The sequence below is a fragment of the Oncorhynchus masou genome, chromosome 28 (assembly GCF_036934945.1).
Source record: "Oncorhynchus masou masou isolate Uvic2021 chromosome 28, UVic_Omas_1.1, whole genome shotgun sequence".
Lineage (NCBI taxonomy): Eukaryota > Metazoa > Chordata > Actinopteri > Salmoniformes > Salmonidae > Oncorhynchus > Oncorhynchus masou.
In genome coordinates, this window is record NC_088239.1 from 35,315,955 (window position 1) to 35,330,105 (window position 14,151).

Below are 14,151 nucleotides of genomic sequence, written 5' to 3' on the forward strand. Positions count from 1 at the left end.
CAACAATGAAGCCAATTCATTTTTTGTGATTCTGTATAACATAGTGTTTAAAAAATATATAATAACTATGACCATTTGTTTTGTAATCACAAGGTTATTATATCCATGCTTGGCATTTATTTCAGCTTTTATTTCTTTCATCACATTCCCACTAGTCAGAAGTTTACATACACTCGATTAGTATTCGGTAGCATTGCCTTTTGCATTGCCTGCACCAAAGCACCCCACAACATGGTGCTGCCACCCCTGTGCTTCACGGTTGCGATGGTGTTCTTCGGCTTGCAAGCCTCCTCCTATTTCCTCCAAACATAACAATGGTCATTATGGCCAAACAGTTCTATTTTTTGTTTCATCAGACCAGAGGACATTTGTCCAAAAAGTACGATCTTTGTCCCCATGTGCAGTTGCAAACCGTAGTCTGGCTTTTTTATGGCAGTTTTGGAGCAGTGGCTTCTTCCTTGCTGAGCGCCCTTTCAGGATATGTTGATATAGGACTTGTTTTACTGTGGATATAGATACTTTTGTACCTGTTTCCTCCAGCATCTTCACCTGGTCCTTTGCTTTTGTTCTGGGATTGATTTGCACTTTTCACACCAAAGTACGTTCATCTCTAGGAGACAGAACAGGTCTCCTTCCTGAACGGTATGACGGCTGCGTGGTCCCATTGTGTTTATACTTGCGTACTATTGTTTGTACAGATGAACGTGTTACCTTCAGGCGTTTGGAAATTGCTCCCAAGGATGAACCAGATGTGGAGGTCTTAAAAAAAAAAAAAAAAAAAATCTGAAGTCTTGGCTGATTTCTTTAGATTTTCCCATGATTTCAAGCAAAGAGACACTGAGTTTGAAGGCCTTGAAACCATCCACAGGTTCAACTCCGATTGCCTCAAATTATGTCAATTAGTTTCATGATTACCATCATGTGATATGCTTTAAAATGGCTTTTTGCTTTTGTAATATGTAATGACATTGAGGCGCAGAGGCCTGGACAAAAGTTAAAATATTTTTTAGATACAGTATGTCGCCCATTATTCTATATATTGTTGCAAACACTAACACAATTATGCCATGGGAGTTCATTTATATTTTTAGGACGAATTTCTCCATTTTAAAATTGCACAGGGTGGGGTTGAGACCCAGGGCCTCCAGCTTGAGGAAGAGCTTGGAGGGTACTATGGTGCTGAGCTGTAGTCAATGAACAGCATTCTTACATGGGTATTCTTTTTGTCGAGATGGGATAGGGCAATGTGATGGTGATTCTGTCATCTGTGGACCAGTTGGGGCGGTATGCAAACTGAAGTGGATCTAGGGTGGCCGGTAAGGTGGCTGCGATATGATCCTTGACTAGCCTCTCAAAGCACTTTATGTTGACAGAAGTGAGTGCTCCAGGACTGTAGTAGTTCAGTTCTTTGCCTTCTTGGGTACAGGAACAATGGAAGCCTTCTTGAAGCATGTGGGGATAACGGCCTGGGATAGTTTGCGATTGAATATGTCTGTAAACACACCCGCTAGCTGGTCTGCGCATGCTCTGAGGATGTGCCCAGGGATGCCGTCTGGGCCAGCAGCCTTGCGAGGGTTAACACGTTTAAATGTTTTACTCACGTCAGCCATGGAAGAAGAGAGGGGGGACGTAGTCTTTGTTTGCAAGGCATTACGGTGGCACAGTATTATCCTCAAAGCGGGTAAAGAATGTGTTTTAGTTTGTCTGGAAGCGTGACGTCAGTGTCTGTGATGTGGCTGTTTTTGTAGTCCGTGATTTCCTGTGGACCCTGCCACATACGTCTCGTGTCTGAGCCGTTGAATTACAATTCCACCTTGTCTCTGTACCGGCATTTCGTCTGTTTGATTGCCTTGCAGAGGGAATAACTACACTGTTTATATTCAACCTCTTTCCATGGTTAAATGCAGTGCATCGCACTTTCAGTTTAGTGCGAATGTGGCCATCCATCCACGTTTTCTGCTTAGGGTAGGTTTAATAGTCACAATGGTTAGCACCAATGCATTTCTTTATAAACGCACTCAACAAGTCAGCGTATAGGTCAATGTTGTTCTGAGGTTGACCAACATATTCCAGTTCGCGTGATCAAAACAGTTTTGAAGCGTTGTTTCCTATTGGTCAGACCAGGGTTGAATGGTTCTCGTCACTGGTACATCCAGTTTGAGTTTCTGCCTATAAGACGGAACGAGCAAGATGGCGTCGTGGTCAGATTTGCCGAATGGGAGAGCAGGGGAGGGCTTTGTGTGCGGAGTTAGAGTAGCAGTGGTCGAGAGAATAATCCCTGCGTGTCGTGCAATAAATATGCTGATAGAATGTAGGTAGCCTTGTTCTCAAATTTGCTTTGTTAAAATCCCCAGCAACAAATGCAGCCTCCGGATATATAGTTTACATAGAGTCCAGTGAAGTTGCTTGAGGGCCGTTCACTTGAGGGGGAACGTACACAGCTGTGACTATAACGGATGAGAATTCTCTTGGTAGGTAAAATGACCGGCATTTAATTGTAAGGAATTCTAGGTCGGGTGAGCAGAAGGACTTGAGTTCCTGTATGTTGTTATGATTACACCATGAGTTGTTAATCATAAAGCATACACCCCGCCCTTCCTCTTCCTAGAGATGTTTATTTCTGTCGGCGCGATGCATGGAGAAGCCCGCTGGCTGAACCGATTCCGACAACATATCCCGAGAGAGCCATGTTTCTGTCTCTCTGGAAGGCAACCCTTGCTCGTATTTCGTCTACCTAGAGACTGGACATTGGCGAGTAGTATACTCTGGAACGATGTGCACGTCTACGGAGCCTGACCAGAAGGCTGCCCCTTCTGCTGCGGCGGTGTTTTGGGTCGGCTACTGGGGATCAGATCCATTGTCCTGGGTGGTGTTCCGAACAGAGGATCCGCTTCGGGAAAGTCGTATTCCTGGTCGTAATGTTGGTAAGTTGACGTTGCTCTTATCCAATAGTTCTTTCCCGGCTGTATGTAATCATCTTTGGCAGCGATTTTAAAGCTGTGAATGTTTAAGTCTCTTAGTGCTTTCCACACCTGGATTGTGCAACATTTGCCCATTTTTATTATTATTTTTTAATTCCTCAAGGTCTGTCAAATTGGTTGTTGATCATTGCTAGACAACCATTTCAGGTTTTGCCAGGATATTTAAGTCAACTGTAACTTGACCACACGTCTTGGTAAGCAACTGCGGTGTAGATTTGACCTTTTAAAGGTTATTGCCCTGCTGAAAGGTGAATTCATCTCCCAGTGTCTGTTGGAAAGCAGACCGGATCGGGTTTTCCGCTTGGATTGTACCTGTGTTTTGAGCTTTATTGCTTTCTCTTTTTTTATCTTGAGAAACTCAAGTCCTTTACGATTACAAGCATACCCATAACATGATGCAGCAACCACTACGCTTGAAAATATGGAGAGTGGTACTCGGCAAAGTGTTGTTTTGGATTTGCCCTAAACACAACTCTTTGTATTCGGGACAAAAAGTGAATTGCGGTGCCACATGTTTTGCAGTATTACTTGAGTGCCTTGTTGCAAACAGAATGCATGTTTTGGAATATTTTTATTCTGTGCAGGCGTTTGTTATTTTCACACTGTCAATTAGGTTAGTATTATGGAGCAATGTTGTTAATCCAGCCTAGTTTTTTCCTATCACAGCCATTTAAACTGTAACTGTTTTAAAGTCACCATTGGCCTCATGGTGATAACTTCAACATTAATAACTTCAACATGCTCAAAGGGATATTTATTGGCTTTTTTTAAACAACCAATTGGAAAACCTCCCTGGTCTTTGTGGTTGAATCTGTTTGAAATCCACTGCTTGACTTAGGGACCTTACAGAGAATTGTATGTGGGGGGTACAGAGATGAGGCATTCATTCAAAATCATGTTAAATACCATAATTGCACACAGTCCATGAAACTTATTATGTGACTTGTTAAGCACATTTTTACTCCTGAACAAATTTAGGCTTGCAATAACAAAGGGGTTGAATACTTACTGACTCAAGACATTTCAGCTTAAAATTTTTATTTTGCAAAGAATTTGGATAACATGGTAACACTTTGACATTATGGGGTATTGTGTAGGCCAGTGATGAAAAAAATCTTAATTTAATCCATTTTAAATTCAGGCTGCAACACAAAGTACGTAAAGTCAAGGGGTGTGAATACTTTCTGAAGCACTGTATATAATGAATTTGGAGGAGAGAAGTTATTTTAAATATTAAAGCATTGGATCTCTTACTAAAGGCTCTAGTCATACAAAAACTATACTTAAATCTAAACTGGTTCTCAAGCAGATTAGTACAAATGTCTCATCCTGTGTTCAAAAATGACCTTTTCCCCTTCATCCAGATAGCCTCTCACTTTTGGTTATCTCCAAAATAGATCTATTTTTATAGAAAGCTGGTTGCAATTTCAGTTTGAGCCACAAGAAAAGGCAGAAATATTTGAAAAATATTATGGTTAAACTCAAATATACAAATTTATATAGAAAAAATACAAACATTTGGGGGATGATGTTTGTACATGTGATAAATAGGACTGGTGGAGTTGTTACACATGCAGCTCTATCAAAAAGTATATCCAACTGATTGCAGCATTACCTCAAACGGAGGAGGCAAGTGTAAAGGGGAGAAGTTAAAGAACTTATTTCGGCCCTGCATAAAAGACCAAAATTGTGATAAAGTATACCAGTTTCATTTAATGACCAAAACATGTAGAGCTGTGCCATACAGGTTGCAAAACAGTTAGGAGATTTTCAATGTACCGATTCTATGGCACATTGTTTATGAATTATACACAAAACAACGGCAGATTCAAAACGTAGTTTTTTTTTTTTCAATTTAAATTATACAACTACCTTGAAACCTATAGAATTTTTATTTACTTATTTGACCTTTATTTAACTAGGCAAGTCAGTTAAGAACAAATTCTTATTTTCATTGATGGCCTAGGAACAGTGGGTTAACTGCCTGTTCAGGTGCAGAACGACAGATTTGTACCTTGTCAGCTCGGTGGTTTGAACTTGCAACCTTCCAGTTACTAGTCCAATGCTCTAACCACTAGGCTACCCTGCCGCACCATATTTGTATGGGGGATACAACCACCCCATCTCTGCACATTTTTTCTGAGAAGAGACCGTATCATTAGATCACTTGTTTAAGTATGTGGCTTGTTTTTGGTCGCAAGTTCAGGAATGGCAAAATTCCAACATTTACTTGGAGCTAACGCTGCAAATTGCATGACTGGGTGATTTTGAAAAGTCCTAATCAATTGATCAGTAATAGAATACTCACAGCAAAAATGTTTTTAATTTACAGTCTGTAGAAACTATTAGAATGAAAATTAACAACTTTTAGTGGTACAGCACAGTGGAAAAAATATGTCAGTACGAAATCAAAACTGGATGGTCTTCAGAGATAGATGGGAGGGGTTGAGGGTAGCTGAACGCTGGGACTAAAAACAAAATATAACTAATGTAAAATATACTGCCGTAAAATGTATATATTATGTACTCTTCAAATAAAAATGTCCCTTTTTCAGCACCTTGTCTTTCAAAGATGATTTGTGAAAATCCAAATAACTTCACAGATGTTAATTGTAAAGGGGTTAAACACCATTTCCCGTGCTTGTTCAGTGAACCATAAACAGTTAATGAACATGCGCCTGTGGAGCGGTCATTAAGACACTAACAGCTTACACACGGTAGGCAATTAAGGTCAGGTATGAAAACTTAGGACACTAAAGAGGCCTTTCTACTGCCCCTGAAAAACGCCAAAAGAAAGATGCCCAGAGTCCCTGCTCATCTGCGTGAACGTGCCTTAGGCATGCTGCAAGGAAGCATGAGGACTGCAGATGTGGCCAGGGCAATAAATTGCAGTGTCCGTACAATCTCAACGCTGTATCGTTACAGTGAAGACATCCTCCTCCCTCATGTGGTACCCTTCCTGCCGGCTCATCCTGACATGACCCTCCAGCATGACAATGCAACCAGCCATACTGCTTGTGATTTCCCGCTAAACTGAAATGTCAGTGTTCTGCCATGGCCAGCGAAGAGCCCAGATCTCAATCCCATTGAGCACGTCTGGGACATGTTGGATCGGAGGGTGAGGGCTAGGGCCATTCCTCCAGAAACGTCTGGGAACTTGCAGGTGCCTTGGAAGAATGGGGTAACAACTCACTGCAAGACCTGGCAAATCTGGTGCAGTCCATGAGGAGAAGATGCACTGAAGTACTTAATGCAGCTGGTGGCCACACCAGATACTGACTGGCTTTTGTTTTTGACTCCCCTCCTTTGTTCAGGGACAGACACATTGTTCAATTTCTGTTAGTCACATGTCTGTAGAACTTGTTCAGCTTGTCTGAGTTGTTGAATCTTATGTTCATTCAAATATTTACACATGTTAAGTTTGCTGAAAATAAATGCAGTCAACAGATAGAGGACGTTTCTTAAGCTGGAAGTAGAAGCCTACGTGTTGTTGTCCATTTAGTTTACTCCAATTAGGGGAGAGGTGGCCATGGAGAAATAATAAAGGAACATATTTATTACAAAAGAAAATATGGGGAATTTGAAAGGATACATATAATTACATTGTTAGATCACACAATTTATCTGCAATATATTAAAGCTGGTCTACCACCTAAAACAATATATTTAAAAAAACAAGTTGGTTATTTTTTGTTTACTTCAACCTGTCTTCTCTATCACAGCTTTCAGTTTGGATACAGAGCAGCCGGACTACGACCTGGATTCAGAGGATGAGGTGTTTGTGAATAAGCTGAAGAAGAAGATGGAGATCACCTCTCTGCAGTTTGAGGACATGATCGACCGGCTGGAGAAAGGCAGTGGCACGCAGGTACTTTACCAAACGACAATGCTGATGAAGGCAGTTCTCTCCGAAAATGGGACGTATGCCAGTGTTTATCAATCCTTTTGTCGACTACCTTTCTGCTTATTTGATAATAAAAAAGTTGATAGGCTTGAGTACTAGAAAGAACAGTGTGACTAAATGTGTGTTGTCTGCTCAGCTGGTGAACCTGCAGGAGGCAAAGCTGCTGCTGAAGGAGGATGACGAGCTGATCAAGGAGGTGTTTGACTACTGGACCAGGAAGAGGAAAAACTGTAAGAGCAGTTCTCTCATCCCCACGGTGAAGCAGGAGAAGAGGGACGGATCTAGCACCTCAGACCCCTACGTGGCCTTCCGCAGGAGGACCGAGAAGATGCAGACTAGAAAGGTGAGCCACGTCCTAGGTAGGATGATGGAACTGAACAAGGGCTGCTTGCAAGTATAATAAACCATTTCACTTTCAGAAAGGTGGCCTTTTCACAGGGCATTGCAACCCAGGGCATGGTTGAGGGAATGTTGTTACCCACCTTTCTGTATTCACTAGTGTGTAATTTAGCTATGAACTAGTCTCAGGAAGTGACAGTATAGCAGAGAACCCAGTTAACATTTTAAAGTAGGAAAATGTCTAACTTAAATGCTGCTCTCATGCTTTATTCCTGCACCAACATAGATGTTAACATCTAACTTGTGTCTGCAGAACCGTAAGAACGACGAAGCTGGGTATGAGAAGATGCTGAAACTGCGGAGGGATCTGAGCCGAGCCGTCACTATTCTGGAGATGATTAAGAGGAGGGAGAAGAGCAAGAGAGAGCTGCTCCACCTCACCCTGGAGATTGTTGAGAAGAGGTGATACATATTTGATATTTTTATGTTTTATTCATATGAATGAGGGAGACAGGTCATCACCGTGAGAAAAGAATGGATAACTTTGTAATCAAAACCCCACCATTTCTCTCTGGGATTTAGTTAATGGATTTTTCTCCTGTTGTGGATTATGAATGAATTGTCCCCGAAATCAATGAAAGTTATTTTCTCCGTGATTGTAGCAGACTATTAACTGAAAGGTTGTTTTTTTTGACAAACCGCCCATTTTGTATCTGTGGCAATCTGCAGTAGCCTGTCTGGTTGATTAAAACTGCTATGTTTGTTCAAAAAAAGATGTGCTAATACCCATCATACAGCATGAGTCCCAAATGGCACCTTATTCCCTAGTACACTATGGGCCCTGGTCAACCCTGGTCAAAAGTAGTGCACAGGATAAGGAATATGGGAAGCATCCTGTATGATGGTATTGGCATGTTTTTTTTTAAGGAGACATGCTCTGCTGCTCATTCATTGGCAGCATCGTTCAGTGCTATGTTTTGCATGCATTATCAAATAGTTCACCTTATTTTTGCAGTAAGGTCGAAGCAATGAGCTCATTGACTTTGACTCGTTCCACTGCTGCCCATTAAAAAAAAATGGCATTGTCGGCATGGAATGGAATAAGCTGGGCTTACTGTTGGTTAGTTGCGCATTATATTTCTTAATACTTATTTTGGGGCTTGTTGTTCCCTTGTGGAGCAGTCTATAATGCGTCCCAAATGGTAGCCTATTTCCTATATAGTGCACTACTTTTGAAGAGGGCACATTGGGCTCTGGACAAAAGTAGTGCACTATATCGGAAATAGGGTGCCATTTGGGACTTAACTATCCAAATATCATGTATTTGAATGGAATAGATTTCATCTGAAAGTAACTGTCACTGACTTCAGACTTTCTGATTTGTAGGGACATTGCAATTTCCGCCTGTTTTCAGCCTACTGATAGCATGAGGCTCCTTTTATTCCTATGGTTTTATTTTTACTTAGGTATATTGGGGATATTCTGTTTTTGATGTGAGATGTTTTGCACTCATGCTAAAAGGTGTGTCAGTGGCATGTCAGAGACACAGGTAGCTAACTTCCTTCACTGTACTTTCCTGGTCATTTTCTCAAATTTAGAAATGGTGTAGCCTATCCGCATCCAGTAACCTGCAGGTGCAGAGTACGAAAAGTGAAGTCATAAAAAAAGATGGCACACTGTTTTATTGTGCAATGTTTTGACCCAAAACTGTCTTTCTCCGAGTCTTTCTTAATCAAGCCCCCTTTATCTCCGTATGTCTTTCCCAGGAACGGCATGCCTGACTACGGCAGTGAGGTGATGGCTGAGGCCCTGGCCCAGAGGGCTCTGGTGAAGCCCATCTACACGATACCCATCATTCCCCTCTCCAACAGCAACCAGTACCGCCACCAAGACCACATGGACATGAAGGACTACAAAACTAAGGTCAGAGACAGGGCATAAAATGTACTTTTTTGTCCACCAGCCAAGTAAATTAGACCAACTGTTTAGCCTATGTGCAACGCTTCTAAAAATGAATTTTTCACTCCGTTCTTCACACGTGCATAGCCCCCAGCCAGGCAGGCAGTGTTGCAGCTCGAGGAAGCTATATAGTATTTGAAGTTTAACGTTGTGCAATTATTTTACCAGCTATGAAACAAAACTTAAAATTGTATAAAAACATCAACTGCAGCATTTATTTTACTATATACAGTTGAAGTCGGAGGTACTAATTGAGTGTACGTACACTTCTGACCCACTGGGAATGTGATGAAAGAAATAAAGCTGAAATCATTCTCTACTTTTATTCTGACATTTCACATTCTTAAAATAGTGGTGATCCTAACTGACCCAAGATAAGGAATTTTTACAAGGATTAAATGTCAGGAATTGTGATAAACTGAGTAAATGTATTTGGCTAAGGTGTATGTAAACTTCTGACTTCGACTGTAAATGTGGTCATACTTGACTACTTTTATTCACAAATACAAGTGAATTACTCACACGGTGGAGCCCTGACCACCCGACAGCGTGGCTGGTGAAATAGACATCTTACCTGCCAATGCCAAAATTGACCAGGAGGTGGCCATGTTCATTTTAGGCCCTCAAGATGCAGATGTTCCCGTAGCTGTTGTATTGATAAGGAGACTGAAAAGCGTTATGGCATCTTCAGTAACAGCTTTACTATTCTGAACAAAAATATAAACGCAACCATGTCAGATTTCTGACATTTGCGTTATTTCATACAAGGAAATCAGTCAATTGAAATGCATAAATTAGGCCCTAATCTATGAATTTCACGTGACTGGGAATGCAGATATGCATCTGTTGGTCACTGTTGGTCATATCTTAACATCAGAGGTAGGGGTTTGGCTCAGAATACCAGTCAGTATCTGCTGTGACCATTTGCCACATGCAGCATGGCACCTCTCCTTTGCATAGAGTTGATTGTGGCCGGTGGAATGTTGTCCTACTCTTAAATGGCTGTGCAAAGTTACTGGATATTGTCAGGAACTGGACGCTGTTGTACACGTCAATCCAGAGCATCCCAAACATGGTTGATGGGTGACATGTCTGAGTATGTACGCCATGAAAGAACTGGGGCATTTTCAGCTTCCAGGAATTGTGTACAGAGCCTTGCGACCTTAACATGCTGAAACATGAGGTGTTGGCGGCGGATAAATGGCACGACAATGGGCCTCAGGATCTCATCAATTCAGGGCACTCTTAACCAGCATGGCTACCACGCCATTCTGCAGCAATATGCCATCCCATCTGGTTTGCGCTTAGTAGGACTATCATTTGTTTTTCAACAGGACAATGACCCAAAACACCCAAAACCCAAATCTCCAGGCTGTGTAAGGGCTATTTGACCAAGGAGAGTGATGGTGCTGCATCAGATGACCTGGCCTCCACAATCACCCAACCTCAACCCAATTGAGATGGTTTGGGATGAGTTGGACCGCATTGTGAAGGAAAAGCAGCCAAGTAGTGCTCAGCATATGTGGGAACTCCTTGAAGACTGTTTGAAAAGCATTCCTCATGGCTAAAATGCTGTTATCGGTACGTGGTTCCGCAATGCCGCACGAGACAAACTAAGCATTACGTTTCCACAATCAATGTTCATTGATGCTTCCATTTCCTGTTTTTGTAGCATTTGCTCTGCGTGCAATTTGAGGAGTTGAGACATGGTATTGTTAGAAAAGTTAACTTCTCTATTACAGTAAAATAATGTATCAACGTATTCCACTTTCCATATGACCGAGAATGTTGGACCAAACCTCGAATGCAAATAGCTAATTTGAAACCACTTGTCAGAGGAAGAATTAATCTCAGCTTTGTGAGTCACAGGGGTAGGGGCTTTGTGTGTGTGTGTGTGTGTGTGTGTGTGTGTGTGTGTGTGTGTGTGTGTGTGTGTGTGTGTGTGTGTAAAAGGGAAGGTGCACACAGCACTGAAGATTAGAAGGAGAAGATACCAAAAAGACAACATGAGAACAAGAGGATGTAAACGCTTATAAAAAATACTTGCTTTATGCGATAGACATTTTGGAAATAATTCAATATATTGCCCAGCCCCAAGGTACATATTGAATCGTCTTGAAATTGAAAGATGCGCATCCCTACTACTTATCACTGGGTGATGAGCAACTCTATTGTTCTCTCCCACCCTCATCCGTTGATGTAACGCTGACCCTCCACACTCCGAGTCCAAACCCCGCTGTCCCTTTGCTTTCGTTCCTTCCATTGTTTTGACTTATGACACACCCTGCTCCCCCGTATTGTAGCATTTCTCCCTGCCTTTTCCCCCTGGGGCCTTGGGTTGAAGGGGAGTTCAGTTCACTAACCCTCAGCAGTGGTGTGTGTGTGGGTGGGTCTGGTCAGGGAGAGGCACCATATGTCTGGGCAGAAGGATATGGCACATGCCTCGCCCACCATCTGCATATCAATGAGTCTTAACTCACTACACTTCTGTTTCTAAATGGTTCTCCCCATCACATCACCACCTCCATAAGAAATTCTACAGGGCTCAGACACATTTCTGTTGCCCGTGAAGTAAATGGACCATTAATTAGTCTTCTATATTCTTCCAGCCAGAGAAAACTGAAGTGGTCCGAATGAAGAGGAAGTACGAGAAGAAGCCTAAGATTCCTCCTCTCTCTGCACCCCAACACTCTGGCCCCTCTGTGTTCAACCCCAAGGACCTCAATCAGTACGACTTCCCCAGCTCTGACGACGAACCCTTTTCCCAGGTGAACTCATAAATAACACTGCTGGTGGTGATGAGTGATGCGTCCTAAATGGCTCCCTATACCTTATTGATTTACTGTTTACGAAATGGGATGCCATTTAAGGCATATATGATGGTAGTGAAGGCGATGGTGTTAAGTATCTGTATTTGGTAGTAGTAGCTGCTGCAGTAGTAGTAGCTGCTGCAGTAGTAGTAGCTGCTGCAGTAGTAGTAGCTGCTGCAGTAGTAGTAGCTGCTGCAGTAGTAGTAGCTGCTGCAGTAGTAGTAGTAGCTGCTGCAGTAGTAGTAGTAGTAGCTGCTGCAGTAGTAGTAGTAGTAGTAGCTGCTGCAGTAGTAGTAGTAGTAGTAGTAGTAGTAGCTGCTGCAGTAGTAGTAGTAGTAGTAGTAGCTGCAGTAGTAGTAGTAGTAGTAGTAGCTGCAGTTGTAGAACTAGTAGTAGTGGTAGAAGCTGCAGTAGTAGTAGTAGCTGCAGTTGTAGAAGAAGAACTAGTAGTAGTGGTAGAAGAAGAACTAGTAGTAGTGGTAGTAGAAGTGGAACTAGTAGTAGTAGAACTAGTAGTAGTGGTGGTAGTAGTGGAACTAGTAGTAGTAGTAGTGGAACTAGTAGTGGTGGTAGTAGTAGAACTAGTAGTGGTGGTAGTAGTAGAACTAGTATTGGTGGTAGTAGAAGAACTAGTAGAAGTAGCAGTAGTTGGACATGACCACAATCGTGGCTGTTGTCTAGGTAGCCAGCCACGTTGTTCTTATGGTCTCTGCCTCTTAATGTAACTCACCCATTCCCCCTCTGCGTTTATGTTTAGATCCATTCAGGTTCCTCGGAGGCAGAGGAGGAGAATGACCCAGATGGCTGCTTTGTGTTCCGGAGGAAGGTCGGCTGTCAGTACTATGCTGTGAGTAGAGTAGCTGCCTGCCCTCCTGTGACTCAACTGCTCTTATAGCCCTTACGGCGCTCTCTCGGACGGCCAGCCACACACAGCCAGGGTTGCCACTGGTCCTGCTGCTTTTTTATCTTCCACATTCTGCTGGCCACACCAATGCCTTTCTGACGGAGCCTTCCTCCTTTGTCTCGAACTATCTTCTCTCGCTCTCCTCTCTCTCCCTGTCTCAGTCTCGCCTGAACCAGAGTGGTAACTGGCCATGGGTCAGCCCGTCGGAGGGCGGTTTGGGGGACCCTCGTTTCCGCTACTGTCTCACGTCTCTAACGGTGCCCCGGCGCTGCGTAGGGTTGGCACGGCGGCGCACGGGCAGAGGGGGCAGGTGAGTTCAGGCGCCCTTATTGCTCCCTAATTTGTGTCCTAGATGGCACCTTATTCCATATGTAATGCTGTACTTTTGGGCTCAGGTCTAAAGGTAATAGGATTCCATTTGGGACACATCCCAAATCTCACCTTGTGGCTCTACTAGCCTGGTATAGTAGCCGTTCGTTTGACAGGATCCTATTTCTGTGCTTGATGGCGTTCCCAACCTTGATGGAGTTCCCAACCTTTTTTCCTCTAGGGCCCCAACTCACGTTTGACAAAATTGTTGTTTGAAACACATTTGCTGCAATTCTATGTAATTTAACAAGACTCATTACACTTTTTCAATTTAATTATGATGATGATAATAATATACATGGATAAAGAAATTAAAATCTGGACCCTATTTCCTCAAATTATTCCGCTATCAAATGTTTTATGGTCATTTACATGAACGTCCTTTGTAACTATACGTATTCTCTGGTACAGAAAGTGATTTGAACAATTGATGGCGACAGTCACACATTGTATAAGATTACTTTCCAAGCAAAGTCCAATAGTCCAAATTTGTAGCTCGGCTTCTGAATTTTAGAGGTATTCCGATGTGCATAATTTGAATCTTCCTCTTTTTTTAATGCTTGTTTCTAGCCTAAACCATTGTGGTTTAATGCGTCGTTTTAGATTGTTTATTTCAATCGTTTTTAAATGTATTTTTACAATTATTATTACCCTTCAAATTAAGGGAAGTCCCTCCCTTGATTTCGGAACCTCTGGTTTAGGAGATTACGTTTAGTTGGCGACTGTTTCTCGCACGTGCCCACACAAGAGATATTGGAATCAACTATCAGGTCTTTGAGGAAGGCTAGAACTATAGTACCCTCATAGTGTGATCTGCAATTACAGCTGCAAAATGTATTCGCACTTATACCACCTGCCTGGGGTTCTGAATATATATCCAGAACA

The 14,151-nt window shown here is 42.4% G+C and overlaps 1 protein-coding gene across 4 annotated transcripts in view; it reads left to right on the forward strand.

The window, feature by feature from the left end:
- The window catches only part of LOC135517531 (enhancer of polycomb homolog 1-like), a 75,915-nt gene that overhangs the window by 48,031 nt on the left and 13,733 nt on the right, over positions 1-14,151 (forward strand). For 3 of the 4 annotated variants that reach the window (XM_064941923.1, XM_064941924.1, XM_064941921.1), the window contains 8 exons: positions 2,739-2,924; positions 6,704-6,849; positions 7,022-7,228; positions 7,538-7,686; positions 8,991-9,147; positions 11,793-11,951; positions 12,751-12,840; positions 13,059-13,207. In XM_064941923.1, the coding sequence (XP_064797995.1) occupies positions 2,739-2,924; positions 6,704-6,849; positions 7,022-7,228; positions 7,538-7,686; positions 8,991-9,147; positions 11,793-11,951; positions 12,751-12,840; positions 13,059-13,207 (1,243 nt within the window). The remainder of the gene's footprint in view (positions 1-2,738; positions 2,925-6,703; positions 6,850-7,021; positions 7,229-7,537; positions 7,687-8,990; positions 9,148-11,792; positions 11,952-12,750; positions 12,841-13,058; positions 13,208-14,151) is intronic. The other variant, XM_064941922.1, reaches the window with a different exon arrangement.